General features: G+C 38.4%; 1 protein-coding gene across 4 annotated transcripts in view; it reads left to right on the top strand.

Moving 5' to 3' along the window:
- The window catches only part of gabra6b (gamma-aminobutyric acid type A receptor subunit alpha6b), a 50,454-nt gene that overhangs the window by 17,995 nt on the left and 15,699 nt on the right, over positions 1-16,760 (top strand). The window contains exons 8-11 of one of the 4 annotated variants that reach the window (XM_077224873.1): positions 3,535-3,596; positions 3,702-3,782; positions 8,010-8,087; positions 11,616-11,860. In XM_077224873.1, the coding sequence (XP_077080988.1) occupies positions 3,535-3,596; positions 3,702-3,782; positions 8,010-8,087; positions 11,616-11,860 (466 nt within the window). Of the gene's footprint in view, positions 1-3,534; positions 3,783-8,009; positions 8,088-11,615; positions 11,861-16,760 lie in introns of all 4 variants that reach the window. The other 3 variants (XM_077224871.1, XM_077224874.1, XM_077224872.1) reach the window with 3 other exon arrangements.

Here is a 16,760-nt window from a genome sequence, read left to right on the forward strand (position 1 = left end):
CCGAGCCAGTGTGTGTGTTGTCTGTTCCCGAGCCAGTGTGTGTGTTGTCTGTTCCCGAGCCAGTGTATGTGTGTTGTCTGTTCCCGAGCCAGTGCGTGTGTTGTCTGTTCCCGAGCCAGTGCGTGTGTTGTCTGTTCCCGAGCCAGTGCGTATGTTGTCTGTTGCTGAGCACGAGCCAGTGTGTGTGTTGTCTGTTCCCGAGCCAGTGTGTGTGTTGTGAGTTCCCGAGCCAGTGTGTGTGTTGTCTGTTCCCGAGCCCGAGTGTGTGTGGTCTGTTCCCGAGCCCGAGTGTGTGTTGTCTGTTCCCGAGCCCGAGTGTGTGTTGTCTGTTCCCGAGCCAGAGCCAGTGTGTGTGTTGTCTGTTCCCGAGCCAGAGCCAGTGTGTGTGTTGTCTGTTCCCGAGCCAGAACCAGTGTGTGTGTTGTCTGTTCCCGAGCCAGTGTGTGTGTTATCTGTTCCTGAGCCGGTGTCGTCTGTTCCTGAGCCGGTGTCGTCTGTTCCTGAGCCGGTGTCGTCTGTTCCTGAGCCGGTGTCGTCTGTTCCTGAGCCGGTGTCGTCTGTTCCTGAGCCGGTGTCGTCTGTTCCTGAGCCGGTGTCGTCTGTTCCTGAGCCGGTGTCGTCTGTTCCTGAGCCGGTGTCTGCTGTTCCTGAGCCGGTGTCTGCTGTTCCTGAGCCGGTGTCTGCTGTTCCTGAGCCGGTGTCTGCTGTTCCTGAGCCGGTGTCTGCTGTTTGTTTTGATAGGCGTCTTGACTGCCCATAGAGGGGGGGGGGGGGCTATGTCACGGTTTGGGTTTTTTTTCTTGTCCCTGGTTCTTGTCTGTCATGTGATCCCCTGTTCTAGTCATGTGATCTTGCCTTGTGTTCCCCTGTCTGTTGTGTCATTGGTTGATTGTTTAAGTCGTTTAAGTTGTTTAAGTTGATCATTTATAAATCAGTGTTTAATAGATTATGAGCATGTGAATTGAAAAAGCAAATGCATGACTTGTAAGCAATTATAAAAATAACATAGATGTTACTATTACTGTTCTTATAATGCACTATAGGTCTTAATGAGTCCTGAATTATGAATTATAAATCTATTTATATAATAGCGATACTTAATACTATATAAATGGAGCTATATAGAAAGTGTTACCAAAATATCTAACACAATAGAAAATGTATAGGCTAGTCCCAAACATTAAGTAAAATAGTGCTCAGATGTAAAATAAAACATTACAAAGCTTGTTAAATAGTGTTATCTGTCATCTTTTGGACAAATCACTTTGAATCTGAAAGGCTTTTCAGTCCTTACTGAACTAATGGTTACTTATCCTGGAGCTATTCTATGGGAGTTCATGCAGAGCTCTGAGTAAATGGCCTATTCGATAGAGCCAGCACGCACCAGCAGACCATGGGTCTCTATGATCCATTATGGAATAACAGTATACTTCTCCCCACCCCCTAGTTTTCCCATCAGCCTCTTCATGTTGGTTAAAGGACAAGACCTGACCAGAAACATAGGAAAATGCTCTACGTCCATACTAGCATTTTTATGCATTTTCCAAGTTCCTTGTCCACAATTAATCTTACTGTGCATGCGTAAAATGTATAAAAACTCACTAAGATGAGACACAGACCAGACATAATCAAGTTTTCATGCTTTTTCTGGCACAATAATTTGTATCAGCAAAAAACCCACCACTTGGGCATGCAGGTCGTGCTCAATCGCCATTCCACGTACGGTGTAAAACATAATGCACAGCAATTATGAATACATTTTTACAGGAATATAATATGAAGATTATACAAAGTAAAATTTACAGTATCTTTGGCAACACCGTGCAAGTAAACACAGATATCTATGGGTACAATACGTGATTAAACGTATCAATAATTTCAAATACCTATTGTCTCAGTCTAGACGGATTATAGTAGACATATTGTCATGATTCTACCCTTGTGTCCTTGATTTTCTCTAGTTTTGAGGCAGGATCATGCAAGATCCATGTTTTGTGTACTAGCACATGGCCTTTTGTTTTGGCCATGCTTGTGTTGTCTCGTTACGTAACCCCGCCCCCTTGTTATCCTCGTCTTGTCATTATTATCTAGTCAGCTTCACCTGTTCTCGTCATTAGTGTCTCCCTATATACGTAATCCCCTTGTGTTTGCTGCCCTGGGCCGGTTCATTGTCATACATTGTATGAGACTTACCTGTGAGTACCTTGTCAAGAGTTCGGTCTAGCGAAGTTGTGATCTTGTATTAGATGTTTGTTTTTGTGTAGTTTATTGTCAAGTCTAAGTCTAGAGTTGCTAGTCATTTGTAACTGTTTTCCACCTCGTGGGTTTTGTTTTCCCTGTTTTTTGTCATCAATAAACCTTGTGTGTTCTGTAAACTGTCTGCGATTGGGTTCATCCTGAAATTCATAACACATATAGCTAAATACACAAAACCATGACATTTCTCCTGTTGGACTCAAGGCGTTGTTAAATCACAGGAACATTAAAACGCATGAAACCATGCTTTACATCCGCTTCAACAACATTTTTGTCTGTCATAAAACCATGATGTTTGCAAAATTCTTATAACAAGACTTTTTTTGTAACTACAAGAAAAGCTTCTATATAGAACTTTAAAGGGTTCAGTCAGGTGCTTGGAGCCTTTTAGGGGTTCCCATAATGGGATCATTTTTATGGATTTAGCTTCAATTAACATGTTTTTTTAAGAATGCTATCATTATAATATGGAAGCTTGTTTCAGCCTCAGATTATAAAAAAAGGTAATTACAACTTTTTATCTCACAATTCTGACATTTTATCTTTGAGTTGCGTGATATAAAGTCGCAATTGTGAATTATAAAGTCAGAATTGCGTGATACAAAGTCGCAATTGTGAGAAATAAACTCTGACTTATTTTCTCAGAATTTCTCAGAACACGCAATTGCGACTTTATATCACACAATTCTGACCTTATATCTCGCAATTGTGAGAAATACAGTCAGAATTGCGAGATGTAAACTCGCAACTATGAGATAATTATCTTTTAAAATGTTTTATTCTGTGGCGGAAACAAGCTACCATGATAAACCTGTCCAAAAATCATGTCTGGTGTGTTTTGGTTTTACAAACTGCAAATGACAACCAAATGACTAATTGGCCCTTCTTTAAATGATAGTAACACATAAACATCCATATGAAAGAAAATAAATAAATACTTCAAGTATATGCCCTTACATTTGTTTTGCTTTTGAATGTATCATTAGCCAAATGAAAAGTGTTTACAGAAAATATTTGAATGCTCCTAGAAAATGTTCATGTTTTTACATTTTCCCAAATAAAAGTTCACAGCTGAGATTGCAGTAAATAATGAAATTCAAGCAATTTTGAATGAGCTATTAATTAAATTACTGTGTTTAACTGTTTAGGATTAGGTTGAACTTAGGCTGTTTACAAAAACTTCATCTGGAAACTGAAAATAAAACAGATTCTTTATCAAGCTAACTGTTTTTTTGTTTGTCTGTTTTTTTTTTTTGGATTTTCATGTATTTTCGACAGGCATCACCACAGTGCTAACCATGACCACGCTGAGCATTAGCGCCCGTCATTCATTACCAAAGGTCTCCTATGCCACCGCCATGGACTGGTTCATCGCTGTCTGCTTCGCATTTGTCTTTTCTGCCCTTATCGAGTTTGCTGCTGTCAACTATTTCTCCACCTTGCAGGCCAATAAGGAACTTCGGCGGGCCAACATGGCCTGTGCTGCGGCCACAGCAGCGGCCAGAAGTGATGGAGAAGTTGTTTCGGTAATTCTGATCCACATCTTTGTTTCTCCATTCATTCCACCCTCTCTTCTCTCTGCCTTTCATGGCTCACTCTCGTTTTAGCCGATAACGAGCACACTAGACGAAAAGAGACAGCCAGTGGCATCCCTAGCCATTTTTCTGCTGCAGATTATATAATCAGTTCAATGTAGCAAAACATCCAAGCGAATGCATGCCAGACTCAAAGCGAGGGGATCGTGATCGCTGTAGGGGTAGACACAATGGCTTAGTACTCTTGCCCTGAGTGAGTAAATTAACATGTAAAGTCACAGTCAGATTTCCATTTCATGTCATTGATGTCACGGGCATAATGACAAAGTATGTGGCTCAGTTTTGTTTGGTACAAATTCAGAATTGTAGAAGTGCTTATGTTTGCTTAACCTTGATCAGCTCAACAACCGATTCTATTGGCTTCTATGCAGTGTAAAAGATCTAGACAATAATAATTAACCCTAATATAGTTAGCTCATGACATGAGTGCCTCATACAAGTGTATTGTACAACAGTGCTAAGTGTACTGTGGCAAGATATTGGATTTTTTCAACAGGCTTCCAGAATACTCCCCTGTCTGCCATTAATAGGATCAACCTCTAGACTTGCCACACACACACCCTATTGGTTGAGCCAATCTGTCTATGTTGTCCTGGTTAGTATGCTCAAATGTTTTGATAGCACAGAGTCACACTGTTATCACTTTTAGGCTGGGGATCAGCCTACAAATAGGATTCTACATTAAATTGGCTTGGGATATTTCTGCTAAGTGTTTCATTCACTGCAGCTCTAACAGAGTCACATGAACGCACACGTCACATGGCCATGCACTGAAGACCAATGGCCAAAGTCTGGATTTTTGTGAAATAATATATTCTATTTCATATCATATACCCCCATAACACTTGGAATATACGACACGCGTCGCATGGGACCATTCTGCGTTACATATGTGTCTTTTCTTAAAAGCTTGATGCTGGTCGTTATATGGATGAGGGCGAGTGGGACATTTTTTTTAATTCTATTTTTGTGGTCCATAAAAGAGTGAAGGGTATATGGCATTAAAACGACACCAGGGTGAGTAATGTATGACTTTATTTTAGATTTGATCCCTTGATTAAAAAATGGATTAACCCCCCTGGATTAAAAAATGAAATATATATATATATATATATATATATAAAGAAAAAAAAAGAATAAACTTCTTTCACGGCACATTGGAACATTACTGAGTATGAATTCTCGTGAAAAGTGGCTTATAAGTAAACGCACATTAAACAAATCAGTGACATTTTTCAATTTCGTTTTTTTTTTTTTTTTTTTTAAATGGGACGGCAGACCAAATACAATAACCTTGGATTCATCATTATTACGTTTTATGTAACCAAATGTTGATGTCAGAAATACAGGCATAGAATAGAGTCAAGAGAAAGAACAGCTAAAAGCGTCAGCTAAATGAATAAATGTAAATGTAGCTAAGACCATGACAATGGATAATATGACCAAGAAAATATTCAAAAGAAGGTGGTTCAAGAACAAAGCTTTGAGGGACACCTTGAGAAAACAGGTGAAAGTGATGGACAGCAATGAATAAGTGTCTATTAGTGAGATAGCATGTAAACCAAGAAAGAGCGCGGCCCATGATGCCTATAGCTGAAAGATGAGATATAAGTATGTGATGTCAGAAGCTGCTGTTAGATCAAGCATGCGAACAGTAAGACAGCTCGAATCAGCAGATACGAGAAGGTCATTGGTAATGTTTATCAGTGCAGTTTCAGTGCTATGGGCTGATTGAAAACCAGATTGATAGGGATCAAGAAGATTGTTAACAGAAAGATGAGATTGTAGCTGAGAGGGAACAACTTTTTCTAGCAGTTTAGAATGAAAGGTAGATTGGATATAGGTCTGAAATTATTCATAGCAGAATAATCTAGTACTGATTTCTTCAAAATAGCAGCAGCAGTTTTAATGATAAAGGGACAAACCCAGAGGAAATAGAGCAGTTGATCAGGTGAGCAATAGAAGATGGGACTACAGATAGTCAGCCTTTAAGAAGTGAGAAGTGCAGAAACACTGCAATTACACGTACAGTATAAAACTTTTAAAAAACATATTCTGTGATTTCACCTCAGTTAGCTTACCCGAAAAATCGGTAAACAAGATGTGAGATAAAAATTTTTGCTTCAGAGAATGTTGGAGCAGTCCTGACAGCATGACTTCTCATGAAAAGTGGCTTTATCGGACACTCACTAGCACCAACTTCAGGCTTTGGTGATGTGAATCTTTTTTTATTTCCAAAATGTATCTGTGTATATAACAAACAATTCAAAACAAGATACAAATTATCACATTACAAATGATCAGAAATTAAATAATAACATATAATTTACAGGAACTTCAACAGATATCTAATGTTGATAATATAACTGTATTATTATAATATATAATGTGCAGTGTATTAATATAATATTGTCACTTCTAGTATGTGTTTATCTGCTTAGAGATTTTTGTTTTGATTTTACTGTAATCTGTTGTACTTGTGTTCAGTTCCTTGTTTTGTTCCTGTTTTATTTGGTTTCTAAGTCCTTGTTTGTTTCTATAGTAACTGATTTGGTTCAACCTGTCTTGTTTTGTTGCTCATTTAGTCTTGTGTATTTATAGCCCTGAGTTGTATCTTTGGTTGTCAGATTTCGTCTTCTTGTGGATGGATTGTTCTCCTATATTTTTCACTGCTCAGAGTTCACTGCTCTTCACACACAACTGTGACAAATATGTATAATAAGCAATGCATTATTTGTATTAATAATTTTAGTAGGATATACTTTTTTATACTCTTTCAGCTTCACATCACTAAAGCATATGTGTTCTGGCATGTGACAGGAGTTTGCACAAGTGAGCATCCAATAAAGCCACTTTACATGAGAAGTCAAGCTGTTAGGACTGTTCCAACGTGCTCTGAAGAAAAATCTTTATCTCATATTGTTTTTCTGATTTGACAGGTAAGCTAACTGAGGTGATATTGCAGACTATGTTTTTCAAGTGTTATGTGTAATTGTTGTGTTACTTGTGTTACTAATGTATAAGTACCATACACATACCCACACTGGCTTCAGTTCTGTATTGTTCTGTTGAAAGACATTATCTAACTTTCTACAAACATGTTTTCTGTAATGTGTATTCAGTAATGTATTTAATGATTATTACAAAACTGTTAAATTAGATAAAATAATTTATTTAGATAATATAATTTGCCTTATAGATGTGATACTTCATTATTGTTTGGTGGAAGACTTGATTGTTTCTCTGAATTGTTTAATGTCAGTTTACTTGCATAAGCCACTTTTCATATGAAGTCATGCTTAGTAATTTTCCAATTACTAAGCTGTAGAATAAAAGTTTAATATTTTTTTGTTTAAAGTCTACATTTCTGTTTATTTATATAGTTTATCAACACTACCCACTAGCCTCACTAGAAAAAAAACACTATTTTATGTTTGTGCATTAATAATTAATAAACAAATTCTTCATATGTGTCCACTTTAAGGTTCACTTTCACAGGTTACAAACGTTTATAACTCATGAATAAATGGTTCAAAGGTGTCCACTTTACATTAAGGTGCACTTTCACATGTTATTCATCTTTTTTGCTCATGATGGTTCACATGTGTTTACCCTACATTAAGTTTTGCAGGTAACTAATATTGGAACTAAATATTTCATTGTTATCTCATCAAGTTATGGTTGTGTTCACAATACAGATTGATACTTTCACAATTAGATTTTATACATTGCTGTGGATAGGCATCATGAACTATTTGAAGAGTATCATAAGTAAGACATAGAGTAGCTTTTGGTAAGCAACATAGTAAGAAAAGTGTCACGAATCATGACATATTAATGAGAAAACTACAAATACAATATCATTCAGTCATACCCAGTCTGTTTTTGCTGCATCATGAAATAAATCAGGAATATGGTTTTACATGAAAGAAGTATGAATAAATATATTATTAAGCATTTATAACGTGAGTTAAAAATGGCTCACTATTTGGCAGGTATTGTGTTAAAGTCACTGTTTTTATGCATGCAATTATAATTGCTTATCAACGACTTATAATGTCATATGTAAATAAGTTATTAGTCATTAATGAACACCTTTATAAACCCTTACAAAGGAAACCTTGATGTAAAGTGTTAATATTTATACTTGTATCCCAGACTCTTGAGGCTGACTTCCTGAAAAGTGGAAACACTGTGACTGTTTTAAAACAGATAAAACATCTGCAGGAGTTTGGGGTAAGAATACCTAATAACTGGAAACAAATGTGAATGGGATGCAGTAGTGGAAGGAGCAGTAGGTGTGTTTGGGAAAACAATCACTAATTTTACAATTATTTTTGGTCACGCTACTTAGAAATAGCACATTTCCCCTAAATCTGAAATCTACATATATGACGGCTCTTTTGGAGAACAGTGCAACCGTGCACATTTATAAGATACATACATATAGAGAGCCAGGCTTATGATATAATTGTGTGAATGTCCCATTGCCTTGGATATTTAGCCTGAGTTAGCTACTGCCTGTTGCGGTGTCAAAAATAGCTGCGGTATTATGGCAGCTTGAGCCAGGTGCTCCCTGGGCGATTTCACATTGCAGTAGGGGCGACACAGTGATCTGCAGCTGACACTCACAGCTTGGAAACCTGTTCAATGATGGAACCGAGTCAAAGCCATTTTCAATTCCAAAACTTTCACAAGCCAGAAAGGGCTAAGGCGCTGCAAATAAAAGCCATAAATAACCTTGTTCACTCAAATCAAAGACTGATTTAAAGTAATTTTACAGATATTATTAATTGTCACCTATCTGGAGAATTGAATGATTATGACCTGAAAAAGCTATGTTGCATACAACAGTTCTTTACAGAGACCAGTAATTGGTAAAATTGTTAGCTTCCAGGATTTTATTTTGTTTAAAGATAAAATAACACAATAAAATAAAATGAGAGTTCAGCCTTAGATCAGGATGTCAGTAGATACTGTGAATGTAGTCAATTTGGATGAAACAAATATATTTAGGGTGAAAGACAATTTCCAATGTATATTAAATTGGAAAATGCTAATTTTGAAGACACTCTTTTTATTTATTTCATAGTATAAATGATGCAACTATTCAACACTAATCAGCATTAGTTAACACTTCTGCAATGAAATTTACAGCATAACTACACAATTCTCTTCACACTCCACACCACTCCCCAACATAATTTTATTTTCAACAAAATCAAAATAAATATAAATGACAAGGGTGAATGTTATTCTTCTTTAAATAAGTAAGCAAACAAATATTCTTTGCCATTTTAGCCTTTATTTAGATAGGACAGTATTGATAGTAGACATGAATCGGAAAGAACAACAAGCCAAGATTTGAACTTGAGTGTCCAGAAGTGTAATAACAGTAGGACAGTATTGATAGTAGACAGGAATCGGAAAGAACAACAAGCCAGGATTTGAACTTGAGTTTGTTTCACCTTGTTTTCATGTGCTCTGTTCCTATTCCTGTTGTTGCTGTTTGTTTTCATCACCTTTTTCTAGTTGAGTTGCGCATAATCTGGTTGCCCTTGTGTATTTATTCCCCCTAGTTTCTTCAGTTATTTTTCAGTTATTGTCTTAGTTACACTAGGCTGTTTTGTTGTGCTTTATCCCCTGACTACTCCTGATTTCTGTGTCCTGTTTATTATCTTGAATGAAGAAGCTGCACTTACTAGATCCTGTCTCAACTACTCCCTGCCACAACATGACAGATTAAGCTATCCAACAAATAGATCTAGCTGCGACATTCACCAGCCGTCATCACATGGGACTTCCTCTTATTCATGAGTTGGCTAATTTCTCCAAGTTTAATGATGTCATTCTGAAGACTATCCATTGGGTCGGCATGCAGAACAGCCAGTATATGGATTTGCTGGAGATGGGGGATCTGACTTGAAGGGGTCTGCCTAACCGGTGGTGATGGGTTCCTCGGACCCAGAGCCAGATACCACGCCCGCCATGCACCTCGAGCCTATCTAGTCCTTCAACACACCCACTGCAAACACAAAGCTAGAGCCTACCGCAGACCCAGATTGTTTTAAATTAATTGTTTGGAGTTAGATCCCGCCTATTCCTCCACCCTTGACATAGAGTTGCTCGCTAAGAGTTCAGTTAATTTAATGTACTCGCTGGTTCTGTCCAGTCTCCTGTTTCCCTCGTTGCTTCTGGTCCCTCCCAGCCTCGAGTCTCCTTTGTCGCTGCTGGTCGCATTCAGCCTCAAGACTCCTCTGTCGCCACCAGCTCACACACCCTCCTCCTCTCACAACACATTCAGTTCCTCGGCATTGCCTCCTCTGGTTCCCTTCAGCCCCTGTTCTCCTTCTTAAGTGGCTCCACCCAGCTACTTGGATCCACCTTGTGCTTTTCGCTACTTGGATCCACCTTGTGCTCTTCACCCCAGTGTGTCTATCCCCTAGTTTCACCTCAAGCCTAAGAGTCCCGGACTCCACCTCAGCTCTCTGACCCATCGGTTCCACCTTGGCTCCACACTCCCTAGGTTTCACCGTGTTCCGCCATTCTTTGCCGGGCTCCCACATCCTTCTGGCTCTGCCTTGTTCCATTGTCATTCTGGTTTTGCCTCAGACTTCCAGGTCTTCAGTTACCCCTTGACCCTCCACCCCTCTGGCTCCGCTGGGCCCCTCCTTCCCTCTAGTTCCAACATTGTCTACAGTCCCCCTGGCTCTGTCCCAGTCTGCCCAAGCCCCTGTCTACAACTGTCTCCTGTGGCTCTGCCTTGGCTCTCCTGGTAAACCCGGGTCTAAGTCTCCTGGGCTCCACCTTGGTCTCTCCCACTTATAGTTCCAGCTCAGTCAGTCGGTCAACTGGTTCCATCATGGCTCCTTCCTCCATCGGTTCCACTGTGGCCCATCCTCCTAATGGCTGTGCTCTTGGTTGCTTCCTGGCTCATCCCTCTGTCGTCTCTTCCCTGGCTCCTCCCTCTAGCGCCTCCTCCTTGGTCCTTTCCTCTGCTTTCCAATATGAAATAATAAACTATGTATGTTCAGTGTGTTTACAGTAGTTTTCATGGACTCTTAGTTTGTTTTAATTTGTCAGGTGTCGTCTTTGTTCAGATTCCCGCCACTTGTTTGTCTCTTTGGTTATCGTTATCATTAGTTCACATGTCTCAGTCCGCTGTGTGTAATAAATTTTCCTCGTTTGTGTTCCTTCTTAAGTTGTTCCCTCACCTGCACTCCTTGTTCTGGTATTGTTCATGTTTACACGCTGTTTCGTGTGTTAGCTGTTTACTCTGAGAATTATATTAAATCTTCTGTCATTGAATCATCGTCTTCATCTTCCTTGGAACCTTAGCGTTACAACAGTATTAAGTAGGTACAACTAGTTTTTTTTTTCCCTTCAGCTATATCATCTTTACACACTGTTTGAAATACAGCTACTGAGGTAGTTGGTAGAGGAGTGACAGTTGCCTCTTTACTCTTTTGTGACTGCTCCATTTCCTCTTTCCTATTTTTTTTTAGAAAACCTAATAAATAAATAGATTGATATTCACGTTATTAGATAGTATTTGTTTGTTTGTTTGTTTGTTTGTTTCATTGGAGGAAAAAAATAATTTTATAATTTTCTATAGTATCAAATTACACTAGCTGCACTGTTTTTGTTTGTTTTAGCATTTGTCCAAACTTAAAAATTTGAAAAAGTGTCCATTGTGTCACCAGTAAAAAAGTTTGATTAATGTTTGCCTGATCATATATCACAAATTAATCTCTCTGTGTCTAGAATCCTCTAGACCCCGGAGGTGTCTTGAAGAAAAGGCTGAACTCCCTCTCCCAAAGAGATCCTCCAGACAGGTTCTCCAAGCCACCTCAGTGTGATTTCCATCAGCATGGTTTCCCTGCCAACAACATGCTGATAGGAACTAGTATTATTGACAAGTACTCACGCATCCTCTTTCCTCTGTCCTTTGGGGCCTTCAACCTGGTCTACTGGATTGTCTATCTCACCAAAGACACTATGGAGTCCAGGTATGGATCTGCTCTGTTTGGTAGACCTTGCCTTTTCATTCTTCTAAAGAATATGCAGAACTACTCGGGCGGAAAAAAACGGAAGTACACAAAATTACTTGAAAATACAAGTACGTTTTAAATGTAAATTCGATTTCCTGCGTAGTTATCATTTCACAAATATACCTTGTATAATAATAATAATAATTATTTGTATTACATTTATAACATTTATTTAAATATCTTCTAATTGTCGGAGCGGATAGCCTCATTGGCAGTGCTTCAAAAAAAATTAAATACTAAATGTGAAGAAGAAAAAAATATTATACAATGTTTTCCAGAGGAACTTTTATTCATGGACAATGTCAGGACAATCCTCCACCTCAAATAAGAGAAGTCAAACTCTATATAAAATAGCTGATTGGAGAGCTTGGAAGTGGGGAAGAAAATATTCACTTGTTGAAAATTGTTAAAAAGAGAGACAGGGGGACAGAGAAATATCATGCAGCCTATAATAACTTATAATGTTTAAAACATCTAAATAGACATATCAAGTATCTAGTAGAAAATGTGTATGATTCAGTATCTTAGTTGATATTACTCTTAACAGAGAGATGGCCTCTGAGAGACTGTCAGAGAAAGCAACATGGGTGTGGCTATTTAATTTGCGATCGTGTTGTGCTTTTTTCATACATTCGTGTATCCTAGCATACAAAGCTTAAATAATTTTTAAGACATATCAAATTGTAGAAAATGTGCATGATGTAGTATTTTAGTCGTTATTATTCTTGTCAAGCTATGATTTCTGAGAGACACATGTTTTGTAACGAGTTGTGTGGGGTTCAAAACTGGCTCATGTACAACTTTTAGAAAACCAAGCAAAATAGCTACAGCAAAGCAGTGGCTGTACTGTTTGTCAGAATCAGGACTCATTTGGTTGCCTTTTGTTTTGTAATTTCACTGAAAGAAGAACAGGTCAGACTGCATAGAGTCTGCGTCTGAGTGCTGTCTGCTGGTCTAAAGAAGGAAGCATACTGCTTAATGTAACTTAGATTATTTTCTAAAAGTGTACACTCAATATTGAGATGGAACCTGCATAATGGCTCAGACAGAAAAGGGGGGGGAGTATGTATTGAGGAGTTTCTCCCAAATCCAAAAAGAGAATTTAGTAAGACTATGTTGCAAAAAAAAAAAAGCATCTCATTCTGATATATTTGACCCACCTTTACAAAGTACTGTCCACATATACACATCAGTGGGGCCTATTGAGTCTTATGGAACATGGTAGTGGACCTTTTTCACAGAGCGTGATGAAGCATTTCCACAGTTATTAACATCATAAATTGTAATTTAAGTAAAATGGACTGCATTTTTATATAGCGCTTTCACAGACCCAATGGCCACCAAAGCGCTTTACATATATGCCTCTCATTCACCCATTCATACACCGACGGCGGTGTCAGCCATGCAAGGCGCCACTCAGCTCGTCGGGAGCAGCTGGGGTTAGGTGTCTTGCTCATGGACACCTCGACACTTGGTCAGGTGGAACCGGGGATAGAACCACCAACCTTTCGGTTTGTAGACAACCTACGGTACATTTTATAACAGTGTGCTTTGTTTGATATTACCTTGCCATTCAATTACAGGAAACTAGTTAATGTGGCTGTGTGAGTGTTACTAAAATGGCCAAAAAAATATATATTTTTTTAATAATAATTTCCATGGTTATGTTAGGTTCTGTTTAGTTTCACTGTGTTTTGGTTTTGTTTTCCCTGTTTTGCCTAATTTCTGTTTGCTACTTATGTCAATTAGTTACTGATTACATTCACCTGTTGTTCAATGAGTTTCTTCATTATCTTTGTATATTTAAATATTAAGTTTACTCTCTTCATTGTCCCGTGTTATCAATGTCTTTACAAGGTTGTTTATTTTTTTTCCCCTGTGTTATCTCCTGTGTATTCCTGCTTTGGATTTTTGAATTAAAGAGCCCTACACTCAGAAAAAAAAGGTACAAAAGCTGTCACTGTGGCTGTACCTTTTCAAAAGGTACACCTTTGTACCTAAAGAGGTACATATTGGTCCCTCAAAGGTACATATTTGTACCAAAAGTGTACATATTAGTACCTAAATGGTACATATTATAACCCTTTATTAGAAGGGTACTGTCTACTCTCCCTTCTTCTTTTTTGCTAGTTTCAGCCTGACGCAGTTATCATTTTCACGTCCTGTGCCACGTGGTTTAAATAGCAAATGCATTTGCGCCCATCTGTGCGCCCATGGGCTGTTGGTCTGAGAACATGGGGTGTGTACAGGCGCATTGTTGGAGAGTTGTTATTTTGAGGCAACTGAAATAGACTGCGCCTTTGACCAACTGAAACCTGGTCTAAAGTCAATGGTGCAATATTTTTTTGTTATTTAAAGAGTGCGTTAGTAATGTGTGCCTATAGGTGGGTCCACAATGCGCGTACACTCTGTTTATTAAACACACAGGGACGTGCAGTAGCACACAAACATGCCAAATATTAAAAATAAAAGGATTACAATGTAAAATATTATTATTGTGTACATAATGATATGGTGGAATCCGGCTTGAATCCGGCTAGATGGTCTGCTTGCGCTTTAACCTTGCACAAGAGCAGATTCGATTGCGCTCTGGAGACGCATTCAGTTTTTCCACTATCAAATGTAAAAACCTCCATGTAAATAGTGAATCCGCCATAGCGCGAGCGCAACTGGCATTTAAAAGGAATGGGAGATGAGACTCTGATTGGTTTATTGCACGTGAAACCCAAAACACACTTATTACTCATTAAGAGAATAAAGACAACCCTTTTAGACCATGCACCGGGAGCGCCAACCATTTTTTACCGTCGTTAAACTAGCAAAAGTGGATTCGGACACCCCCTAAGTGCACTTGCGCCATGCGCTTTAGACTATTCGCTTAGATCATTAAAATAAGGCCCAAATACTGTTCTTTGTTATATTCTTCATGCAATTTACCACAGCCACAACTCTTTTGGAAAGTCATAAAAATGTTGTCATGATTTTTTTTTTCTTTGCTATTGGAGCAAATGAAAACGTAAATATATATTTGCTGTAGTTTCCTTTCACCTCTATGGTAGTTTTTCACTTATGATGACTTCCACTTCTGAGAACCCTGAAAATGTGATAAGGGTCTGTGAGGAGGAAGAATAGCTAATAGCTTATAATAGCTCCACTCATTGCCCATGGAAAAAAGGTAATTACATAGAACTTTGAAAGGCACACTGGCAATCAATCAATCAATCGATAAAAAAGGTCCCAATTATTTCTAATGGTCAGAAAGTGATGATGGAAATTAATGGAATTGTGGAATTAATATTAGTCAGTACTTACAGTAATATTACACTAATACACTAATAATATTAGTCAGTACTTATTAATTTATACAATTACACTATAACAAGGACACCTTAAAAGTGTAACCTAAAGCTGTAATCATTATTAAATTAATAATCTTAATTAATGAACTTATAAATTAATGACCTTTATTAATACGTTTATTAATGACTAGTGTCACAGTCCTCGTCTGCACCTGTCTGTCTTCGCCTGCACTACACTACCCAGTATCCTCCTTGTCTCCACACCTGAATTCATTCCCTCAATTACCCACCTGTTCCTCGTCTTAATCATCTGTGTCACCTGTCTTCACCTTGTTATGTTTGATTTGTACTTGTATTTAGTTGGCTTCTGTTCAGTCTGTCTTTGTCGGTTCTTGCATTAATGTTACTGCGTCAATGTAAATTTTGCGTCTACGTTATCCTGCCTGTACCGGTTTGTTGTTTTCGTATATATATATATATATATATATATATATATATATATATATATATATATTCAGTAACTTGTTTGCATTGAAGCCTCCTGACTCAGCCTTCTCCTTGAACCCTCACACACCGTGACAACTAGAATACAACCTGAATACTGAGCGCTGATTCTCTAAAACGGATTTATCGGGTTGGTTTACACAAACAACTAGGGTGCTTGTTGGTTACTGCTGTAAAACATGAACTCGCAATGCCTTGACAGTAGACAATACCGACTTTTGTGACTAAACGTGTTTAGGGTTTAGTCAACCTTGTCAGGCGTCTATTTCAGCTGAGGAGATTAAAGTTGCAAAGACACACTGGCAGACAGTATGGTGAGTAAACGAAAATGTGCACGAAAATTTGGCAGAAGTGGTGAAGTTAAAGACATTACGTGAGGATGTGGAGAGTGTCAAAATAAAGGTACCTCATATCGATATTTTAGGTGTGGCATCGATGCATCCATCAAACGTCTAACGGTACGATACATCGATCCATATACCTGTATGCGTGACTGGAGACTGTTGTACAGCGGATGTCTTTTTCCGTCTTTTTCACATTTGTTTCCTGCTATTTTCTCCTTACCCCCTACTCTCTGTTATCCCTCATGTGTGAAGGGTAGCCTTGTTAGCGTATCCAATAAAGAGTGGTGTGATGCAGAATGAATGAATAAACACAATATTTATTAAATAGTAAATGAGAACACTATACAAACACCAACGATGTTAATGCAGTGCACTGAACAGAAGAAACAGAGGGCTTAAATACACAGGGCTAGATAATTAATGAGACAATAAACAGGTGTGCACTAATCAGAAACCATGGAAACTAACAAAGGACTAGAACTCAGGTAAAACAGTGACAGAATGTAACAACGAAACTAAACAGGACATGGTAATGAAACTATCAATATAACTACCCACAACCCCAGAAAGCTAGACCTCGCGCCGAAAATGAGTCCAAATTAAGGAAAGAGAGAGAGAGAGGGGGAGAGAGGGAGCGAGGAGCTCTAGAGGAGGACAAGGAGCTGGCAGAGGGAAACACCAATGAGAAGACTATAATGGGAGTAGCCAGGG

This window comes from Siphateles boraxobius, unplaced genomic scaffold (assembly GCF_051911475.1).
Source record: "Siphateles boraxobius isolate OS27281-9 unplaced genomic scaffold, OSU_SipBor_1 92, whole genome shotgun sequence".
NCBI lineage: Eukaryota > Metazoa > Chordata > Actinopteri > Cypriniformes > Leuciscidae > Siphateles > Siphateles boraxobius.